The sequence below is a fragment of the Sabethes cyaneus genome, chromosome 2, assembly GCF_943734655.1.
Source record: "Sabethes cyaneus chromosome 2, idSabCyanKW18_F2, whole genome shotgun sequence".
In the NCBI taxonomy this organism is placed as follows: Eukaryota; Metazoa; Arthropoda; class Insecta; order Diptera; family Culicidae; genus Sabethes; species Sabethes cyaneus.
This window is the reverse complement of record NC_071354.1, coordinates 35,749,183-35,772,420: the sequence shown is the minus strand read 5'-3', so window position 1 is coordinate 35,772,420 and position 23,238 is coordinate 35,749,183. Positions and strand designations below refer to the sequence as shown.

The following is a 23,238-nucleotide window of genomic DNA, read 5'->3' as shown; positions in this document are numbered from 1 at the left end:
GACAACGGTTCCATATAAAATCGGATTCAATCGAAACCGTAAAAGTGTTCGATTATGGAGTGCACTGAAGTTTGAAAAGAAAAAAATCGAGTTCTGCCATTGGAGTAGACTTAGGCAGCTGGAAAAAAAGTGTAACGGTGATCAATTGCATCACATCCGTGGCATAAGACCACGGATAACAGAGCATTCCGGATTATGACATCGTTTCCATCGTTCGATAGCGGTAACCCGGAGGAAATTTTCTATTCAACCTATGAGCCGTCGAAGGAAGGTACGGACAGACTGCCGCAGAGCGGAAAGAAAAGAAAGAAGAATGACTCCATCTCATCGGGATGGGGGAAAATCAATGACCAGAGAATGCTTCTATTGTGTGCGGATTTTTTGAATACTTGCTCTCCCGTGTGGGGAGCTGATATTTCACTTGCTTCGCAATTCGTACTTCTTTTCTCTAAGTGTGATTAATCAAGATTTGTTTCTACTACACACAAGGGATAATAAAAATCCATTCCATATTTTTTCTATTTTTTCTACTTTTTCGCTGCTCTCTCTCTGCTTCGAACTGAAGAAATACTCGAGTATGCCGTCAAGATTGGCATCGATCCGGAAAAGGAAACAAATTTGATCTATCTTGCGCGACAAGGATTACTGCATCCACTACCGGAGAACTGGAAACCATGGTGAGTTTTGCTCATTCATTGATTTTATCCATACGAAGAAAAACTTTTAAGCTAAATCAATTCCCTCGGGCAAACTTCAACCTTACTCCGTGATTCATATAATAGCGAACGTAGGCTTTCAATTCAATATCATTCTCATCGGAAAAGTGCAAAAAAAAAGGTTTTATCTCAGCTCTGCTAGAATATCCAAGCGAAATGTCAAACAGCCTTTGTCTTTTTTATCACAGCCTACAGCACAGCGTAGAATAGAAAAATATGCTGCTGGCTGGTGTGCTTGCACTGCATCCTGCACGGCACAGCTTGGGCGGAGATCATCTTCCTGTATTTCAATCCAGCATCCTTGCTGTTCGGTATGTAATTAGATTTATGAAATTGGTTCACACTGCGAAGCTGTCTCATTTCCTTGTTGGTAGATTTACTATTGGCCTTTCTGTATCGCAAATGGGAAAATATTTTTCTACTTATTTAGTCTAGTTTTTCGACTTTGGATACTTTGGGTCGACGCCTTGAGAGGTACAAGGATAAGTAATGCGATGATTCAACCCACTTAGGTGCACCTTTGGGCGCTGCTGTTAAATTATATAACAGTATGTGCCACTTTTCTCTGGAGGGAATGTATGGTTCCGAAAGACGAGTTGTGATTAGCCTGTTTGTTAGTTTTTTTTGTGTTGATTAGTTTTGCACTGATAGCTCCGGAAATTACACACTTTTGGTAAAACAGTTGGGTTAGGAATGGGTTGACCCACAATATAAAGAAGAAGTAATTAAATATAGCGTTTGCTGAGGAAATATGTTCGAGTTTTGCCCAAGGTTTTTTTAATCATTTTAATCAAAATATGTTATGAAATTTTGTGAATTTTTTTGACGGAGACGGAAAACGTTAAAGAAATATCAGAAAGCTAGTTTTTATCCCTTGGAAAAATTTCCATTTTTTTTTTCGTTATCAATTTCTAATGTTTTGGTGATACAAATCTTGGGATAGCGTTTTTGTGGTTCTTTTGTTCTTATGACCAAACAAACTTGATTTTCCTGATCATTTACCCAGGCTTCAAAATGATCTTTTCAATATTTTCTACAGTAATGAAAAACTTTAAAGAATAATTTGAAAAACTATGTTCTGCGTCATAAACAACCTTACAAATATTTGTTTGTTCACCGATTATTATTAATCTATCAATGGCAGATAATTCATGATAGCATTACTTTTCATTCTTGAATTACGAGCGAAAAGTTAATGGTTTAGTTTTTCGGACATAACTCAGGAACAACCAAAAACGCAATCGTGAAATTTTTATCACTAAAAGACTATGAAATAAGATTGTTTTTATAACAGCAGTTTTTTACAATCGACTGAAGGGACGGTAGAAGAAAGTAGTGTCCAAACAGAATGGGACAAGGCGTGAAGTAGAAAGAACTGCGAATTAGGTAAGGATGAGGGTCATTGAAGCATTGCTGAACAGGTTGTGTGAACAGCTTAGTTGGTTTCGAGGTACGATGCTGATCTAACAAGCCAGTCGCCGTATGTTCGAATCTCATCTAAGCGGTGCTGCTAGATAGAGTCAGTAGGATTGTTGCACTAGCCCCGTAACTGTCATGTACTCTAATAGCCGGCTGTGAAGTCTATCGATAAAGAATGATCAAGTCTTAGAAAAGATGGTTAAGCCCAAGGCTTTGCTGTTAAGGGGTAGTGTACCGTTCCTCTTCACTCCTAGTTCTAATTGGCTGCATTTAAAGTTGGGTTCGATCAGCGGATCCCAGCGCTTGGGTAAAGAGGAACGGTACACAACTTCTTAACGCTTCGCTTCAATTGTTGTTCGAAACTTGAACGGGTTGTATCCGAGATTGGACCGTAAGGTTAATGTAGGATTACTTTAAGCTGTCTTGAAAACTGTGTTTTGATTTAAAATGGTAGCTCCGTAGGCGTAAGGTTATAGAGTCTGCATCGACGAGCGAACGTTTATTCTCATGACCCGCTACTCTTGTAAAAATGAACTGGCATCCATATCGCATCGCTGCAAAGATGGAGAGCACAATTTCCAACGGCAGCAAGAAGTGGCTGCATATGCGATGAGGCAGAAACGGGAGTACCTAACATGCCGTCCTTTGCTATTAGCTCTTGTTCAACTAATAGGAAAACCATTACAAAAAATTCCTAGCGATGGGTTGTATTTAAGTTATAATTTAGCGTTCGATTTCGGAATTGTTGCCGGAAGACGTAATCCTACGTTAAAATCCTCTAACAAATCCAGCCCAGCCCAGATGCCTAGTTGATGCGTGACTCAAAACATGTGATAATAAAAGCAGATTAGAATGTTGCATGTGCGTACCATTTGTTTGGATTCAACGACTATATGGGACTAGGGAATACTATTAGATGAAAGGAACTCACATCAAATCGTTCCTTGGTAGCCACAGTGACGCCATTGTCATTGTACCACCGCACACTGAGGACGCTCATCTCAATAGCTTCAGATGCCGCTGGTTTAAATTAAATGTTTCGATGCTAAAGAAAAATGTTTGTAGGAGTTTGGCCAAATGAAGCGCATTTATTCTATTTTTCTCGTTGTTAAGTCCAGTATTTCTGGAATCCACAGGGATGGACTTTTTTTAATCAAAAGAAAGCTAATTTCATCTAGAATCCGATGGGCCGGAGCACTAGGACTTGTATGTAGGGTCGTAATCGAATTGGTCGGTAAGCAACATAACTTACACGTACCAGGAATATTGAGATCTCCTTTCAAGGTCCTAGATCGGATGAGTCGATCGGTGAATAAACCCTCTGAATGCAGAATGACCACGACAAGTGGGGAGAAGAGCCGCGTCACGAAAATTGAGATTCATTTTACCAAAACTAGGGTTTACTTCTAATTCCCGTCGTAGAAAGGAAAGCCACTCTAATGAATACTTCAAAACCTCTGCTGCTGATTTGACTCAAACACACTTACCTTCCGATCCGTACCCTTTGAATTCCCTAAAAAGCGATTAATAAAGCATTTGCTTGAGATTACGCAACTGACTTTATATCTTAAATTCGTCGTACCGTTTTAAAATCCGTCCTTCAAATTTTTCATCGTCTGAACGAAAAATCACAATAATGTTTACGAAGCTAGCGCGCATGTATTTGTGTAGGACAGCATGACAAATGTTATTCTGCAAAATTTCTGTAGGTTATGCAAGTTTTCTCGGCTACAGAATAACAACAATGCGTTGCGTGAATTATTTTCATTTTATGAATGACGGAAATTGAAACGATTAGTCGATCATTTCTTCTTCGTCGTACGAAAAAACGTTGGAAATTTGGCTGCTAGGGATTCTTTATCTCAGATTACTTTGATTTATCGCGTATGAGAGGCAACAAACTAAAATATTAGGGAATAACTAATTTTACATTATGTGTCATAAAAATCGCTGATATTTTCAACAATTTGTATTGGATAGGACGGGAATAGGCGACGTAGCAGCAACATACCCTATATGAAACAAACGAGTACCGTAAACAAACACCAATCTAATAGAATTAGGCCATTGCAAATCATTTTCAAAGTTTTTGTCACCCCCCCCCCCCCCTTGGAAATTGGCTTGAAAAATCGAGGGGCAAAAAAATAATTTGTAGAATATGAGCTAAATTTTTTTTTATAAAATCAATTGTATATGGACTCTACAGCCTGAAAAACTTGAAAAATGAGTGTAAGGGTAAACGGGGTAACAACGCCCGCCGGGGTAAAACCGCCCATCATGGTTTTACAGGGCCTTGCTCAAATTGGTGTTAAATGTTGATGACAGTCATATTACTGAACGCGTACGCAATATTTTACAATACCTTGTACAGCAATATCGTATAAACTATCGGAGAAATAAATAAAAATAGATTTTTCGTTATAATCGTTTCGTTTTTTATAACTTTGTTCCCGCAGAACTTAGGGTTTATTTTATTCAAAACGTTAAAACTTTCAGTAAATCCAACCCACATCGCTTCTCTGATCCTGTCTTCATCCGACAGTACCTAAATTAGGTAACTGTTCATGCAGTTTTGTTGAAATAAATAGTGAAATGTGTAAATCGGTAATTTGGGGGTAAAACCGCCCACAACGAACGGCGCAAGATCGTCGTGTATAATGCTAGTGCGATAAGGAGATTTTTAAAATAATTGCATAGTTTGGACCAAAGGATCTCAGATTTACATAAAACAATATAAATGTGCTTAGTTTATAGCTGGTGGACTGTTTGGAAAAATCTAAATCGCCAATTTTCCCTGCGGGCGCTATGGACATTTTCTTGTTTTCTCGGATATAGCTTTTTTTTAATAATTCCTCCCTCTTGGGACAAATAACATAGAATAAACATATTTTTTATGAAAATATAGCAAATTATCTTAGCAATGGAAAAGTAATATGTATCTGCTTTATCAATCAGAACAATTTGAAATGTCAAAAAATGACCTACCGGATCAATTGCAGGAACTTTAATACCCATATTGTTATATTTTATCTTAGATCCTCTCTAGTCCTTAAAGATTGACTCCAGGATGCCTAACCCGATCCATCTTGTTGTCTAAGGAAACTACACGGTATCAATTTCAAGACTGTCGGTACCTATATTACTGATATTCTTCCAATACGAGTGGTTGCCGGACACTCTTTCGAACTTGCGAATCTCGGGGAACTAGGGTATGTTGCTACATCGTCGTAATTGCCTATTCCCGTCCTATCCAACACAAATTATTGAAAATATCAGCATTTTTATGACACACAATGTATAACTAGTTATTCCCTAATATTTTAGTTAGTTGTCTATCATACGCAATCAATCAAAGTGAGCTGAGATCTATTTAAATGCTTTTTATCATTAAAGAAGTCCTACCAGCCAAATTTCCTACGTTTTTTCGTGCGACGAAGAAGACAATGTCGACTAATCGTTTTAATTTCCGTCATTCATAAATGAAAATAACTCACGCAAGGCATTGTCGTTATTCTACAGCCAGCAAAACTTGTCTGACCTGCAGAAATTTTGTAGAATAACGTTTGTCATGCCGTCCTACACAAATACATGCGCGTTAGCTTCGTAAACATTGTTGTGATTTTTAGTTCGGACGATGAAAAATTTTGTTGGACGGATTTTAAAACGGTACGACGAATTTTAGCAATAAAGTCAGTTGCGTAATTTCAATAATATGCTTTAATAGTCGCTTTTCAGTGATTTCAAAGTTCACGGATCGGAAGGTAAGTGTGTTTTAGTCAAATCAGTACAAGAACTTTTGGAGTATTCACTAAATCCATCCAGCAAATGATGAAAATTAGAATGGCTTTCCTTATTACGACGGGAATTAGAAAAAGACCCTATGTATTGTTTGATAGCAAACTGATTCAATTTGTTTAAATTAGATAAATTCATGAATCCAATGCCACCAGTTTCATTCAAATCGGTTGAATATTGTTAAAGTTATATGCTATGGCGGTTTTACCCCGTTAGTGGGCGTGTTTCACCCCGCATGGAAAAAATACTCTATTTTTTGGACGTGTTTCCAAATCGCAATAAAAAATAGAAAATCATTACAGATATTTATGTTTTTATTTTTTATATGTAGGTAATAGATCAATTGTTCATTTAAAGCAGATAAATTAGAAATTGAGCTACAACTTTTTTTTATACAGGTGGTTTTGCTTAGGCGGGCGGTCTTGCCCCGCTTACCCTTACGAGTTGAGTTAACGCTTCTAGCATGAAATAGAAATGGAAATTCAAACAGAATTTCCGAAAATCGGCCAAAAGAAATTTCTTTCGTTTTTGTCTTTTTTTCGTAGATTTTTTGCATGGAAAATAACAACGTATATATTAAAAGCAAGAATAGATTTGATTTTCACGTTTAAACTTTGAATAAAAATGCCTAAAATCCATATTTTTTTGCTCGATTAAAAAATTCTCTTTTCGCCCCCCCCCCCCTTCAGTGGCCCAACACCGGAGGGACAAAAACTTTTTAAAATATTTGTAATGGCCTTATTATAAAAATATAATATGCTGTCACCGAATTTCATCTGAAAAAACCTTTTATCAATGTTGAAAAAGAATCGATTACATCCGAGGGGAATACAAAGGGATTGACTTTTATATTGCATTTTATCGAGAAACCTAGAGTAAAACCCCCTTTGGCTAACACTGCTAGAAAAAAATACTACAGGGTAAGTGTTTTAATAATGGTAGGTTTATGCTACGGCATGGCATAAAATGAGCAACATTTAAAAACATAAAATGTAAAACATTTGATAATATGGTGTTCCATGGTGTTACTTTTAAGTACCACACCAGTACCAGTTACTTAAAATAACAGAAATATCGCTTGTCGTGACAATAATCTGTTTTCCTATAATTGTGGTAATGTTCCTATAATAGTGCAAGGTGCTCCCGTAATATTATGACGTATTAAATGCAATGGTTTGCCTACGGCGTATCATAACTATAGACATTGAAATGTATTTTTCTGGAAGGCTTTTTTCATTTTTTCACTACTTGAAAATACTACTTGAAATAATGTGGGAGATCTATAACTATCAAAATGGATTTCTGTCTGTCTGTCTGCCCGTATGTTCCTTATACATAGAATCGAAAACTACTGAACCGATCGGCGTGAAAATTTGCATTTGCATTTGGGGTTTTTGGGGCCAGGGAAGGTTCTTACGATGGGTAAAGACCCCTCCCCCCACTAAGAGGGGGGGGGGGGGCTCCCATACAAATGAAACACACAAATTTCTGCATAACTCGAGAACTAATCAAGCAAATGGAACAAAATTTGACAGCGACCTGCCGTCGGAAGCACCGACCACTGCGGGGAGCAGTCCCCGTAAAGATAACCTCTATCTAGGTTGTTTTATTTTCCTAGATCTACTGACCTCTACTACTTTCCTTCAGTTGGGTCATCCCTGCGAAATGGTACTTTCTACGAAAAAATTTTCCGTGAAATGGTACATCCCGCGTAAGGTTTTTCGCGAAATGGTATTCTGCGAAACTCTATAATATTCTGCGTTATGGTCAACCGAGAATTAGTGTTCCGCAAAATGGTATTCGGCGAAATGATTTGTAATGATGGCGATTATTTAAATGCTATCCGCTTTATTTTATCAGGCTAAGCAATGGGGGAAGTTGTTTTCTACTTTACTGTGAGGAAAATTTGTATATTAAAACACCCATGAACTCCCCAGAAACTTGCAAAACTCGAGATTGTGACAAAGGTCATCTGAGATTCACGATTTGTGTACAACACAGTTTAATTTGTGGCGATACGAAGTTTGTCGGGTCAGCTAGTAACAAAATAAAACTAAAATAACCATCTTTTCGCAATCAAGCGTGTCTTACTAAAACAGTGTTAAACCAATAATAAAAAATTTTCATCAATATTTTTCTCACTAAAGCCTACAACTATTGTGAATATAAGCAAAAGATTTCAAAGCGATGCTGTAACACTATAGTAGGAACAAAGAGTTTTTAAGTGTTCCTATAGTGGAGGAAGCATTTTCACGAGAAAAAATCCAAACTTTGAGTAAATTTTTTAGTCATCACGTAAATAGAGTATCTGAGATTCAACATGCTGCCACGAATACCCCTTTGTAAGGCCTTGAGTGAGCAAATAGCTCTAAGAAAATTATATCATTTGTTACGAAATTCCTGAGTAACCAAACATTTTCAGTAAGCTCAAAAACAATCGTTAATTTCTTCATCAACATTGCAACTTATGTCTGTATGTTTTTATACAAAATAGTGAAGAAATGCGTATTTGACTATTTATATTGATATATTTTTTAACTTGTACCAAAATCGGCAAAAATAATGAAATATGTGAAATTTCCACCATTACTGGTACTACCATAAGTACTGGAATATCTACCATACCATTAGAATCCGTAAAAAAAATATTTTTTTACATTAAAATATTAAACTTATCATACACCATACAGCGTTATAAAACGCTCTTGTACGTTTCATCGCCCGCGATGAAGCAATGGTAGTTCGAAAACAAATTCTCGAAGAGCTTCGTGCGAAGAGCGTATCTTTACCGTCAGGTTTTGCTTCGCGTTGCAATCCAGAACCATTTTTGGACATAAAGCTCGATTCAGTTAATTACTGGACGAACAAAATCAACTCTATCTCGAGTTTGGCTTGACATGAGAGAAGCATTAAGCAGTCAAAATTATAATTTTTATTGCACTTTCACCAAGAAAGTTTTATGAGGATGTTACGAACCTTTCCTCGAATACCTCCCGTACCACAGTTTTCCGGATATTCTGACGTATTTCATGCACATCTCGAGACGCGGCGAGGGTTGAGACAAGGTGACAGATTGTCCTGCATGCTGTTCAACATCGCTCTTGAGGGGGTGATCCGACGAGCGGCGTCAAAATGAGAGGCACGATTTTTAGCATAAGGATTGGACTAGTAATAAATGCGTCGAAGAACAAATACATGAAAGGAAGAGCTACGGTAACTGATGACAAGTACTAGTAAGAATATCCAGCGGCGCATTCAAGCTGGAAATCGAGACTACTTTACCCTTTGCAAAACGCTACGATTAAGAAGCATACGTCACCGTACGAGGCGAACAATGAAGAATACCCTCATTAGATTGGTAGTTCTTTATTGACTTAAGGCTGTGACGCTGCTCACGGACATACGCGCCGTGGCCATGTTCGAGTGGCAGGAACTGCTGACGATATTTGGCGGAGTACAAACTGAAAGCAAAGAGTGGCAGAGACGGATGAATCACGAGCTACAGGCACTGCTTGAAGAGGTTCTCATCATATATCTGGCGAAAGTCGGTAAGCTACGGTCGGTGGACCGAACACGTTATCAGGATCTTGGGTGACAGAGCAACGAAAACTGTTTCTTTTCGATAATCCGTCTGGAGCAAAGGGGCGTAACATGCTAAATGACACCACCTCAAATCGAAGGCGACTTGCGACTTCCGAGATGCTTAGGAAAGTGGTCCAAGATCGGATTAAACGGAGACTGGTTGACTTCAACAACATAAGTTTCGGGTTTTTACAGAAGGAATTCCTACCAATCTATTTTGGGCAATTTTTTTTAACAAAAGTGCACTATTTACGCCATCAAATCCTGTAATTGATTGTTTTTCACAGGGGGTATATATTTTTTAAGAAAGATCTTCAGGGGGTTCGCGGAAAAAACAAGGTTGGGAACCGCTAAACTAGATAATAAGTACGTGTAATAGAATCGTTTTACAAGTAAATGTATATTTTTTAAATTTGAAAACTATTTTTAACTATTTATAACTCTAACGTGTAGGTCACGGTACAAAGATTTTAATTTTTTTATTGCGACAAAAGTGTAATAAAGCAACCGATAGGTCCATTTTATCCGTACTGAAAAATGTTCTGTCATTCCGCTCAGTGAGGGCAAACATGGTAAACATTCACACCCTGCTCAGTGTTGCTGAAGTAATGCTTCCCATCGGTATGAAACAAAACACGAACATTCGTGCGAGCTAGAGCATCCTCGGCAATGGCGCAACCGGTGACTGTCGAAGGTTATTAATCCGATCGGTTGCCGGCCGCCGCCCGGTAGGGTGTAAATATGGGGTAATATAAAAATGTAAACGCTGCTGCATGTGTATGCTCCACTTGATCCACAGTGGGTGCCGGTGGATAAGCTCACTCGGGAGCTGGGAAAATCAAACAAAAACGGCTCTGGCGATGAAGTCATCCAATGTATTGAGTGTCCGTTACGTAAAAATGGAAGGACAGGGTGTATCTCTGCTTCCCCTGGTGTATCAAAACGTACATCTAGCATGACGAATAACCGGTGACAATAGGGAAGGTCTTTTAAGTATCGCATAACCGATTCGACATATAGTTGTCCTCACCCCAAATGACATTCGGTGTGTGTGGCCGTATAAATATGGGTAGTGAAAGGTTTAAAGGCTAATGAGGAAGACTGACAACTCGCTAATTGAAAGTAAAAGGATAATGTCAGCAAATACATTGGACAGACAGTAAGCTTACTCATCAATGTTGACTGTTCGCTACCCAATTATAATATATTTAAGATATCTAACTGCGTTACTAAAGATACAGACCATGGACCTCCATCATCCAGCCACACAAAGGAGGCGCATAGTCTTTGACTCATGTTCAAATTCAATAAATTTTTCCAGTTGAGTAATTAATTTTTTACTCAGTAATGATCACAATAGCGTATGAAAAACTTAACTCTAGCAGTCTCCGACACTTCACCGGGTGCTTGGGACAATCTGTATCGTGACTCCAGTGACCAGCACTCAAACTCATATAGATATCACAGGAATCACGGGAGTACTACAAAAACTTGTTTACGAGTTTTTCGAATGAGAGCATCAGTGAAACTTTCCGCACAACATACACGCTGCTGATGCTGGTTGAATTTGTGCGAATAAAAACAAAACGGGGTCGCCCAGAAAGCAAACATTTACACTCCGTCCGTTCATCCGGATTCATCCCAATTGAGCTGAATGGTCTATCCCAGGATGAAAGAAGTGCACCAGCGCAGCCAGCGTAGGCAGAACGTTCCTGGTACCTGTCCCGGAAGCAAGTAACTAACTTATGCATGAATAGTAAAACCGTACTGAACCAATTTGTGCTGCGTTGTTCTTTCGTTCCGCCTCTAATTAACCGTTTTTGAGGCATAAAGAATGCTTGAACAGGTTGCATTTGTCAGCAGGCAAAAAAAATTAGCTATTATACTATTCTTTAATTGTTTTCATCTATGCAGATTTTTTTTTTTGAATTTGTCACATTCTGAACAATTTACGGTATCACTTGTCGTCGACAGGAAGTGGATGGAGAAAAACCACTGCGAAGAATGAAGCGCAGCCCATAAAGAAAGGTCTATATTACGTCTTCTATACACAACTGCAATGAATGTGGCCGACACAAATTGCCGCATGCATTTTAGATGCAGCAGCAGCAGCAGCAGCAGCATCGAGAAAAAGAGTCATGCAGCAGTGGATGCTTCAGACATGAGCTCGTGAATGAACGGGTTGTATGTAGGTGACAAAGAAGGGAAACTATTTTGTCCTGATTTTGTGGAAACTGAATGATACCGGATTAGCTACCTGACGGGTGTTGAAAATTTGTACAACAGAATGTATGCCTCTTTCTCGACTAAATGAGTTAAATGTTTCAATTATTTAGTCAATCAAAATGTATTGGTTATTATCATTAGCGGTATCCCGTTTTCAATATATGTACCTAGCAGTTTCTATACGAATAATGCGTGTTATTGTAAAAATCTAATATATTTGTCGACTCAGATCCTGTACTTCAGAACAGGGTGTTTTTGGATTTTTGTCTGCCTGTTTTAGGATTTTTGCATCACGGAGCGCAACTACGGGCAGTCTACCTAAGCTAAGCTAAGCTTTGGCGCACTTTTTCGTTACATTCAATAAGGTTGCCGAAGAGACCGAAACGATTTTAAGCTAAAATATCGCTTTTATGAGCGATTGCGCACTTATCGATTGGACCATTTTCCTTGCAATCGGCAATACTCATATGTATATGAGTATACCCCGAAAATTGTCCTGGCTGCGAAGTCGGCTGAATAAAAACAGAAAGTCACGTTTCGATAAACGGAATGTAGCATCTAGGCTCTGCTTTGCTAAGCAAGATCCCTTTCTGAATCATCAGTAACAAAGAAACGGGGAGATATTGTACTATCCGCTTATTAAATTTTATTTTCGTAGGAAGTATTGAGCTAAAAGTTTAATAATACTTTGGACCTTCGGTAATGAACTTATGGTCTCTAGGTCAAAAGCCAAACTGCAAAAAGCTAACGACAGCAACAGAAGTTAAACGTCAATTTGATTGGTTTTGGTTTTGTAGCAGTTTTTTCACGTGAAAAGAACCAACTTCACTGATCTAATCGCTGAATAATTTGTTTCCTTAATACAGAACTAGAAATTCACAATAAATAACACTTTTTTAAATCATTTTGACCCGAGAAAAAATTATGTGAACAAAAATTGATCTGGCAAACGCTTGCTGCGATCTCTGATAATCATACCATAAATGTGAAATCAACTAAAATGGTCAGAATTTCGTGATCATAATTTAACACTGAGCCGTGCCCAGACTGGAACACACTGGAGCACGTTTTTCACCCTCTCCATAGAATTTTGTGCAAAGAGACGCAAGGCCAAGATGCATGTGAGATTTCGTGATGACAGTTGTATTCCTTTCCACGTTTACTTTCCGTATTGCACCTTCCAAGGCGATATTGAACAGCAGATTAGAGAGTGCACCCCTGGCTTCAGTCCATCCAACGTCACGAAAGTGGCTGAGGTCTCACCCGCTATTCTAACGCATGTTTTTGACCCATCCAGCGTAACTAGTTTCGTCGGAAAACCATGTTCTAGCATTATCTGCCACAGCTCATTTCGTTTGACTGTATCGTAAGACGCCTTAGAGCCCACAAGCAGATATTGTGTCCGCAAATTGTACTCCCGGAACTTGGAACTAGTAACTGACGCAGGATAAACATCTGATCCGTCATGGTGCGACCCTCACGAAAACCAGTTTGGTACTCACCGATGACTAACGGCTAACGGTCTGCAGAACAGGATACGGGAGAGCACCTTATAGGCAGAATTGAGCAACGTAATGCCTCGATAGTTTTTACTCTCATGTCGATGTCCGTTTTTAAAATTATGGGAAATGAGGCCAATCAACCTTTCATCCGATATTTATTTTTCTCCCATATTCTGTTCCTGACAATGAGGTGGTGAATTGCTTCGTACAGCCGCTCGCTCCCCGCTTTTAGAAGTTCAACCGGGATACCGTCCTTCCCAGCAGCCTTACCGTTTTTCAGCTCACTGATTGCCTTCTTGACCTCCTCCTATGCTGGTGGCTCCACAGCTTGGCCATCACTTACAATTCTTATCCTGTCCCTGCTGATCTCCGCGTTTACCTCTCCATTCAACAGTGTCTGGAAGTGCTTCTTCTACCCAGCTGCTACCACGGGTTTGTCAGTAAAAGCAGCTGGTCAGCACTATCATTGTACATCACAGGCATGGCAAAATTCCTGCATCTCACCGTTTTGTAGAAGCTTCGTGTGTCGTTGCTGACGATGTGCATTTTTTTAAACGATTGGTTCTTTTTTCCGCAGTTTTACTTCCTCCACAATATCACACTTGTACTGGGTGGTGAAGTACAGTAGTCCCGGAAGCTGCCGGAAGTCCGCCTTGACGTTAGTGTCATCGTCCATGATAAGAGAGTTGAGAATTTTCCAGGTGCTTGCGCAAAATTCGCGGCATTGCTTTTCAGGTGACGCCATTTTTTCCAATTTTCGATTTCAAATGGTAATAACTACTAATCTTCTGAACGAATCTGGACAATTTATATGTCGTTGGATAGATAAAATGACCAGCAATTCTATAGAGAGGGTTAGAGAGCAATTGCAGGGCGGGCGTAAGAGGGGGGGTCTCCGATACAAATAAAACAAAAATTTCCTTAAAACTCGAGAACTAATCAAACAACTGGAATGAAATTTGGCATGTGGGGGTTTCAGAAAGGAGGATTTTTTTCTATGGTGTACTGAGACCCATCCGTCTTTCAACAGGGGGGTGCTCCTATAGAAATAAAATACAAGTTCAAATCAGCAATTCTCATAACTCGAGAGCTAATCAAGCAAATGGAACTAAATTTGGTGTATGTGGGTTTTTGGAGGCATGAATTTATTTTATGATGGTTTGAGATCCCTCACCCCTGTGATCCAGTTTCAGTACGAGGATAACGACTCTCATACAAATAAAACAGAACTGCTATGTAACAAGTGGTGAGCTGTTAAAGTAAACTGGTAAAACCTTCTCGGAACAAGAGACAGTGAATCGACGCCACTAACTTACGTGTCTGTTGTCATTCATGTTAAAAAAGAAAAGCATTCAAATGGCACGTCATATTTGCAATGAACGTGCTTTGGCTTTAATGTTATTTGTAACCAATGGTCCTTTTAAAGGCCACCAGCGAATTACAGTAAGATTATTGAAACATGTCAAGCTACGCATAATCATATTTAATACAATAATCTGTGGGCTGGTCATCCATTACTATTTCAACCTTTATGATGCACACAAGTGATTTTTAAAAGAAATCTCTATGTCTCAATGATTGCAGGCCTTGTACTTATGAACCGCCCTCCACGTATTTTCAAAGCCACCATTGCATTCAATGAAAAATTGAATCTAAATATTTTGCTCTTTTCTTTTAAACATTCACTTAAACAATGATTCTTATAAACATACATATGCTAGAAATGCAATTTACATTACTCTTTGATCTAATGGTCTGATATAGTCCTACGTCACCCTTTCGTACAACCCTTAGGGCTGTATACCTTGTAGTTTTTTAATTTACAACGTTCAGAAGGTTATGACTAAATGGATTTGTTTTCAGAAAATGTAGTTTGTATATCGAAAATTTCTTAATTACGATTACGTGTATCTTAGCGAATTGCTAAGAAACAAGTCTCACAGTGACACGAAATTTTCAAACTAAATTTTTTCACATAAGGAACAAGTTTACCCTAAAAGTAATTCAATAAATCGGCACAGGACAGTCAGTTCTTGTTTTAAAACGTATATCAGAATAAAAAAAAGCATGTCATCCGGGAGTAATTCTCCCGGATGGTAAAAAATGGTTAAAAAATAAGAATTACACCTTTGATACCTCGAAATAGTGGACCCCTCGTTCGCCAAGGGGCCTAACAGTATCAAAAAAAGTTGAATTTTGAGCAAACCTTAAGATCTATATCATGTGATATTTCATAAATTTGCCATGAAACAACTAACAAATGGCCCGGTTCTATAAATAAGAAGAACAGGGCTTTCAAATGGAATAAAAATTTGTTTGGCGGCCATCTTGGATTTGGTCGCCAAATTGGATTTTATAAAAAAAATCGCCGTTTTCACCATGAGTCCCCAACCGATTTTTATTTTAAGACCACCATTGGAACATTTTTTCACAGCTTTCCGATAGGGGTTTTGAAATTAAAATCGATTGGAGGGATCATGGCGAAAACGGCGATTTTTTGATAAAATCCAAGATGGCCGCCAATTTTTTTTCCAATTCGTTTAAAAGCCCTATCTCTCCTCTTAACAAAACCGTGTCGACCGAACTCATGTTTTAGTCTTTGACCTTGAAATGCGGTCAGCCATTAATATTAATATTTTTTGAAACGATGGTGTTTACAATTGATGGAGGGACGGTAGGGGAAAGTAATGAAAATTTTGGGAAAGGAGGGGAAAGCGTGGAAAGGCAGGGGGGGGGGGGGGTAATAGGTAGCTACGCTTAACAAGTTGTCGTTGTGACTCCTATCTTTTGTCCAATGCTGGAAGGTGCATGGGTCGAACCAAACTATAATCTACGGTTCAAAGGTACACGGGTACCAGCCAGGGATGCCACATATAATTCTGTGTTTTTTGTTGGAAAAATCTGGCAATCTGTACAGCGAGGAAAAATATCTGTGCAAAAATCTGTCCAATGCAAAACAATGAGAGTGAAAGAGATAGAGAGTCATTTTGCTGACTATTTCCGTCTCTTTCGCTCTCATGTGAAAGCTCAAAAATCTGTTTAATCTGTGTAATTTGGCGAAAATTATTGCGGATTTGAAATATTCATAGATAGTAGTTGCATAAAGTAAATCCTAGAACAGAGCTTGAAGAACTTACTTTGAATTCTCCAAATCAGCCGAAAACTACTCGGAGGGGTTTGGGTCTACTACAACCAATAATAAGTACGTAGTTTATAGTCAGCCACTAAATATGTAGTAGCGTCTTCAGGCTTTAGAAAGGAGAAATAGAAGGGGCGTAAAATCTCAGAAGACTTATCTATTTAATCATTCAACAAAGTTGATTATTTATTTCGTTCGAGATACTGCCAGAGCCAGAGCAAACGCAATCAGCCTCACCTTTAAAACCGATAATATATAGAGTAAGGAGGGGTAAAAGTGCGATTCAATGATTTATCGATACAGATTCCGAGTAAATTTTCTACATTGGCATGGATGGATGACTACTTTGACACTTTGAATCTAACGTAAACTTTGGTTGCTTACGAAGCATAGTTGCTGAGTTATGTGCAAATGTTATTTTAGGGCGGTTTGGACGTAATTTTTCGTTATACGGCAAATACGATATCAACAGGAGGATATCACTTGTTGAATATTTGTAGCAGCGTTTTACATCACTCATATATCTGGAAAATACGGCGAAAATAATTTATAAAATATATTTCGCTTTTCCGTAATTTAATCAAACCCCGTTAAGCGCCTAGCGGGGTAAAAATTCGATTTTCGGACGGGGCAAAAGTGCGATTCATGGACGAGGCAAAAATGTATAGCTAACTATATATAGCTTTAGGCACTATATTACAGATACTAGAAGTGGAAGATATGCAGAAAACTGTGTGCTCTACAGATGTTGGCCGAAGAAAAACCATGTGTTTCCGCTGATGAAACAAAAAACAAACGTTTGGAAAAGTTTCGATCTAACGGAGGCTGCAATACACCAGCGCAAAACAGAAAAGGTGCAAATTGAGAATATTACTTACCGAAACATAACGCAGATTGAAGATAATATAGTTTTGTTAGCTACTGCTGGGCTAATTACGTGGATTCTAGCTTCGAACTTTTGCCCCGCTAGTGGGGTAAAAGTGCGAATCTGCGCTTGATCAGAAGAAAGAAGAATTTATTTTGCAAAACACTATTACCACAGATGATTTATAGTTGAATGTGAAGACATTGAGTTACTGAATCACTATAAAATATATTATGTTGTTGTCCTTCTTTATATCTCACAAAAATGACAACTTCAAACATCGCACTTATGCCTCGCCCTACTCTATAAGGTAAAGCATACTTGTCTGATATTAAAGTGTTTATTCGAAGAATCTGAAGAGAAAAATTAAAAATGAATTTTAATTATTTAGCAGACTTACGATACTGTTTGCTTTTTAAAAGATAATGCAATCTAAATTGTCAAAATATTGTGTTCCCTAGTAAGCAATGCACACTCCGAACCGATCGTTACACTGCCCATGGATGGATAGTTGACGTAAAAATCAAAATGACCAAAATGTACTTTTTCGGTCCTATGCACTCTTAACTATGTTGTTCACATGCCCAATATTCAAACAACATATGTTTGTTCGAAAATATTCGAGAAATTTAGGAAAATTGAGCTACTCTGCTATTGGTTTCACGTAATGCTAATGCTTGACGTAATTCCCCGCATAATCAATCAGCATAGCAACCTATTTGTTTACGGCAAGTTATGGGAATAATCGTTCAAAAAAACAGTCTATTTATTCGCCTAAACTGGCGTTCGCATTTTTTAAACACAATAAATGAGGAATGAATCATAAAACCCCATAAGTCCTGTTTTGATTAATAAATTCTACTAAATTGACAGATTATTCGATTGAAAAAGTTTATAGCAAAGATTATATGGCTTTAAACGTTTTTCACGATAAAAATGCGTTTTCTCAACAATCATGGTGCTGGTCGTTACGTCGACTATGCATCCATGGGCAATATGGCTCGGTACAATCTCACCTCGTGGAGCTCGGAAAGTGCAAAATTTAGAAAAAAATATATTCACGTAATCAAAAGCCGTCCAAGGCATATTACTCTTTCAATATATTGTAAATGAATACTTTATCTATATTCAGAATAGCAAGTTGATGCGATTTCTTGTTTGGGTTTGTTTATATGGGACATTTATTTTCAACGTTTTTTCCCGGTATTTCTAATCCTAAAGTTTGAAACCCTTTTTAAGCCAAACTGTTCGCTAATAATATTAGTGCTTCATTCCACGTTGTGAATAAATATGTTATGTTTCAAATCATCTTGAATTTGAGCATAGATCTGATGTATTTTTATAAACAAACATTATTGGTTTTTGGCACAATGTCACCCTGGATGGCGGTATAGTTTGATTACCTACTTAGTTTGATACCAAATAATTGTAGCCAACCGGTGGAAACCATTGAGTGTGGAAACAATGGTAATCGACAATATAATTAAACAGATTTCATAACCATTCGTATCAAATGGATTGCGCCTTGTTGGGTTTTTAGATCCTTTCAAAAAGTTAGAGCAAAAACGTATTGTTTTACGCAGTGAGAACTTTATACGTACATTAAAAGAGATTGTCATGATCTGAATAAAAATTTAAATTCTACTAAATATACCTACTGTCATGTGAAAGGCGTGTCGTAGGCCTGACTTGAAGCCGTAAAATGCTGCATGAAGCACTAAAACCGTACATTACGAACGATTTAACTTCATGCAGAGCCTTTCTTCACATTAGTTAAACGATATAAAAGTATACACAGCTGGCTGATGCCCGTTGCGCGACAAGGACACCACCTACGCTGCTGCTGGCGGGTTGGATGCTGTCGAAGCGTGGGTTGTGTTGTACGAACATCGCACAAGAATCCAGCGGTAGAGGTGGGACTGCTAAATTAAGCAACCTAGAAGCAAGGTCGCAGCATCACTGCGAGGGGGAGTGGAAACAATTCTAACGACTAGGTATATCCATATATGTAATGTGTGTTCATGTTCATGTATGTGTGTCTTAGATGGATATGGTAAAATATGCTTTTTCCATATGCGGAGACATGCTTAGCCCCCCACAGAATGTGCATGACAGTGCATATTGTTACAGCCGGCTTTTCTTTCCTGTGGCAAAGATATTCATGCTTCATACATCTATTGGTACCTTTGTCAGTGTCGTCGCTTCACATCCCGGTTGTCCCCGCCTTCCGATTGATGGCAAATGAAAAGCGGGAAACACTTTGTCGGCTGTAAAAGGTATGCAGATGTATTATGTTATTGTTTTCACCAGAAGTGGTTTCCGTTGCCGCAAGGTACGTTTCGATACTCGTAGAACGTAGAACGAGCTGGAAGCGTTTGTTTTAATCTCTGACTTGTTCTCACAAACGAACAGGTACAACGGAATGTCAAGTTTTGAATGAAGGTAATTATAAAAATATCTTTTTTTAGATTTTATGCCTACAATATGGACTTTTGGGAAAAGGGATGTCTATTAGAAGTCAAAAATTGATAATCAATGTTTTCAACTAAAACTCTTCCACATGGACTAACATACTCTCCCCGATTTAATCATTTCAGCTACAGCAAACAAGTCAAGGCATATTACTACTACGACCGCTACACCCGTAAGTCCCAGTGGGAGCATCCGATAGACGTTCTCTATCGACAGAAGGTTGCCGACGCCCGGAAGGCCTTGTCGCTGGATCGGTCCGATTCAACCTCGCTGGCGGATTCGGGCTTTCGAAGTTTGAAATCGGCCACCAGCAATCACAGCAACGGGAGCAGCGGAAGCGGCGAAAGTGGAGCCGGTAGCGGTGGCAGTGGATGCGAAGTTCGGTCGCCCCTGGAGGCGAAGCTTGATGATCAGATTGAACTGGCGGTTGGGCAGCACCCGCTGGTGGGTGAGTGTTTTAATACGGGTTCCGTTTCTGGCTCGGCCGAATCGGATCGGGAGGATAGCGTGAAGGAGGTTAACGTTGTGAAAGAAGAGCCTACTAAGGAGGATAAGGAAATCGCCGTGGATGAGGAGGTTGAAGTCGGGGAAGAAGTTGGCGACGAAGAGGAGAACAACGATTCCAACAAGGAAAATAATAGCCAGAGACTGATAGCGCAGACCGTGGAAGGCCAGGAGACAATGGCGTCGGGACCGAAAATATCGTTTAATTTGGGATCCAGCATGAGAGATCGAACGGAAAATAATTCAATGCGCGGGTCGTTCCAAGGGTTTACCATCACCGGAACAGGTTCGCAATTCTTGAAGACAAACAAAAAACCTGAGTTCGAAAGTCTGGAATTTGGCAAAAAGGACGAAGTGAAGGGTATACTGCGAGACTCCAGTTTGACTTTCGTTAGAAACAAAGGAACGCCAAATGAAGACTCTTCGGATGAGAGGAAAAGTGTTCGATTTGATATAGATTTAAATGCAGAATTGAAGTCGAACAAATTGGAAGCCGTGAGAGATGACTCCCTGATCAATTTCGATGAAATCGCCGAAGGCTACGATAACGATGCTGAGGACGATGAGGAAGAGGAAGAGGAAATGGAAGGTTCGGAAAAGAAATCCACCAGCTCGGCGGAAACTTCCGAAGGGGAATCTGAAGTAAGTGAAGAAGTGAATAGTAAGGCGGAGATGATAGTACAGGAAACGATCGCTCGAAGATTCTCTGTTGAACGGGTGAGTGATGACTCCATTAGACTGCTGAAAAATTCGATTACAGACGAGAAAGCGAGGTTCAAAGCGAAGCTAGAGGAAGAGCTGAAGAATCTGAAAGTTTTGGAAGAAGCTAACATTCAAAATGAGTTGGCTAAGGAAAGACGCCTTTCGCAAGAGCAATTATCAACTGAAAAGGAGAAATTGAGAGCACAGCATCAGAAAAACATTGAAGAGATCAAAGAGTTTTATCAAATTAAACTTAGCGAGATGAAGGCTGATTATGAAGAAGAAAACGAGAAGGAGTACAGAGTTTACAGGGAGACTTTGCAGGAGGATTTCGACCGTAGAGTTAAGGAGGTAACGGATGAACATAAGTCAACAATGGCAACCCTTCAGAAAAATCACAATGAAATTGTAGAAGAACTAGAACGAGACTTGAAAACGGAGGAAGAATTGCTGAAGAAAGAACATGCAACTAACCTCACGGAAATGAAAATCAAACTAGCTCATGAGCTGGAAGTCGAACGGCAACGTATGCGGGAAACTGGAGAAGATCGTTTGTACGAGAAGATTCGTTGCGAAAAACGTCTCCTCGAGGATAAGTACAAGTGTTTGAAGGAAAAATATACCCGTTTAAAAACGGATGTGAGAATTTCATTGGAGAGACGTAAGAAACGTCGAGAGCAACAGCAGCAAAGTCTCTTGAGCAACAGCTACGAAACGGATGATCGAACCCATTCGAGGCCAACTTCACACTACCCTTACGACGGAAAACCGGGAACTCCTGGTCCAACATCGGTTATGATGAATTCGGAAAAATCATCAATCAGCACTCCTCCTCCGTCGGCTGCTTCCAAGCGATTTCCAATGAAAAATTCCTATCCGGTGGAAAACAAAAACAAACTATTGCATTTCAATGGAAATTCCGCCCAGCAGGTAGCCTCTTCGGCTCCTCCGGAACCACGCAAACCGTTCATCCTCAATAACAATCGTCTCCAGAATACGGACGACACCAGTCAGAGTGAGACTACGTACTCCAAAAACTACTTCCAAATTCGCAACATCTTTGCTAACGTTCGGGATGAAAATTACAGCTCGGATTCCGAGTTCGACAAAAACCATGACAAAAATAGCGTTCCCATGTGCAGACAGAAACGTAAGCTGTTCACCAAAACCAAATCCGCTTCAACCTCGAAACTAAATTCCTCGAAGCATGAGCGTGAGCGACCGTGCACTCCGGTGGAAAATCTTCGAATTCAGCTCAAAAAACTCGAAGAGCTGGAAGATCAAATTCCGGAGTGCAATATCGATACTCCGTACCATTTGCGGTATCCGTTCAGTGATCTGGAGAATAACGGCGGCAGTACCGAGCTGGACTTCTTCAAACATCGCATCCTCCTCGAGCGGGACTCGGTTATGCGCGCCAAAGAATCGCTGCGAGCGCAGAAGAATCTGTTCAAATCCAAACAGCGGGACATATCGATTAAGCACACCGTCAAGAACAAGCACACGATGGATCAGATCTTTAATGTGAGGTTTTGTTGGTAAGATCCGTTTGTTCGTTTTACCTATTTTTGATTGCTTTCCGTAGGAAGAGAAGGAGCTGACCGAGATGGAAGTATCGCTACATCGCACACGTGCCCTTCTAGGCGAAAAAGTTATCCGGCTGCGTCACCTGGAGCGTTCGCTGCAGAAATTGTCCGAAAAGGATCGGCCGGCTCTGCCGGAAAACATTGAGATTAAGATTAAACCAAAGGAAACGCTGAGCGATCTGTCGTCCTATTCGAGCTCTGGTTTCAGCAGTACTGATGTGCCTACGGAACACGGCAATATCCGTCATCCGTTTATACTGAAAGAATCCAACGATACACTGAAGTATCTGGAACATTTGCACAATGAGATTCAGGATATCTGGAATATTTTGAGTGAGTCCAATAGAATATATAGATGGTACGGACAAAAGATGAATTATTTTTGAAAATATTTCAGACCCAACACATCAGGCCAGCGGTTACGAGGAACTGGATTACCTAAACAATCCGTCGCAGCACTTCTGCGATATTGTGATTTCACCGAAGCAGGCAGGAACTGCAACCAGCGCAATGATAAACGTCCCATCGCACCAGTTGCAGCAGCAAAAACAGCACCACCAGCTGCAACATCAGCAGCAGCAGTACACGGTGACACTGCTGGAGAAGACGCGTGATCTGAAGAATTGGTTGCGTCAGGCCAAGTCCGAGCATGAGTTGCTGAAGAAGAAATCGTTCGGGTAAGGTCACTCGCGCGGCAGTAGAATATAAAGGGAACCCGGTATGGAAAGAG

General features: G+C 39.5%; 1 protein-coding gene across 1 annotated transcript; it reads left to right on the top strand.

Moving 5' to 3' along the window:
* The first annotated feature begins 195 nt into the window (after positions 1-195).
* Positions 196-23,189, top strand: LOC128737631 (centrosomal protein of 164 kDa). The gene is made up of 5 exons (XM_053832308.1): positions 196-271; positions 566-677; positions 19,842-22,446; positions 22,508-22,841; positions 22,906-23,189. The coding sequence occupies exons 1-5, from the start codon at positions 196-198 to the stop codon at positions 23,187-23,189; spliced, it is 3,411 nt and encodes a 1,136-aa protein (XP_053688283.1).
* The last annotated feature ends 49 nt before the right edge of the window (positions 23,190-23,238 follow it).

Excerpts from the sequence above, each read along its gene's own strand:
- LOC128737631 (XM_053832308.1), top strand. The coding sequence starts at position 196 with ATGACATCGTTTCCATCGTTCGATAGCGGTAACCCGGAGGAAATTTTC. Across the intron at positions 272-565 it reads CTATGAGCCGTCGAAGGAAG|AAATACTCGAGTATGCCGTC; the intron begins GTACGGACAGAC and ends TTCGAACTGAAG. Across the intron at positions 678-19,841 it reads CCGGAGAACTGGAAACCATG|CTACAGCAAACAAGTCAAGG; the intron begins GTGAGTTTTGCT and ends TAATCATTTCAG.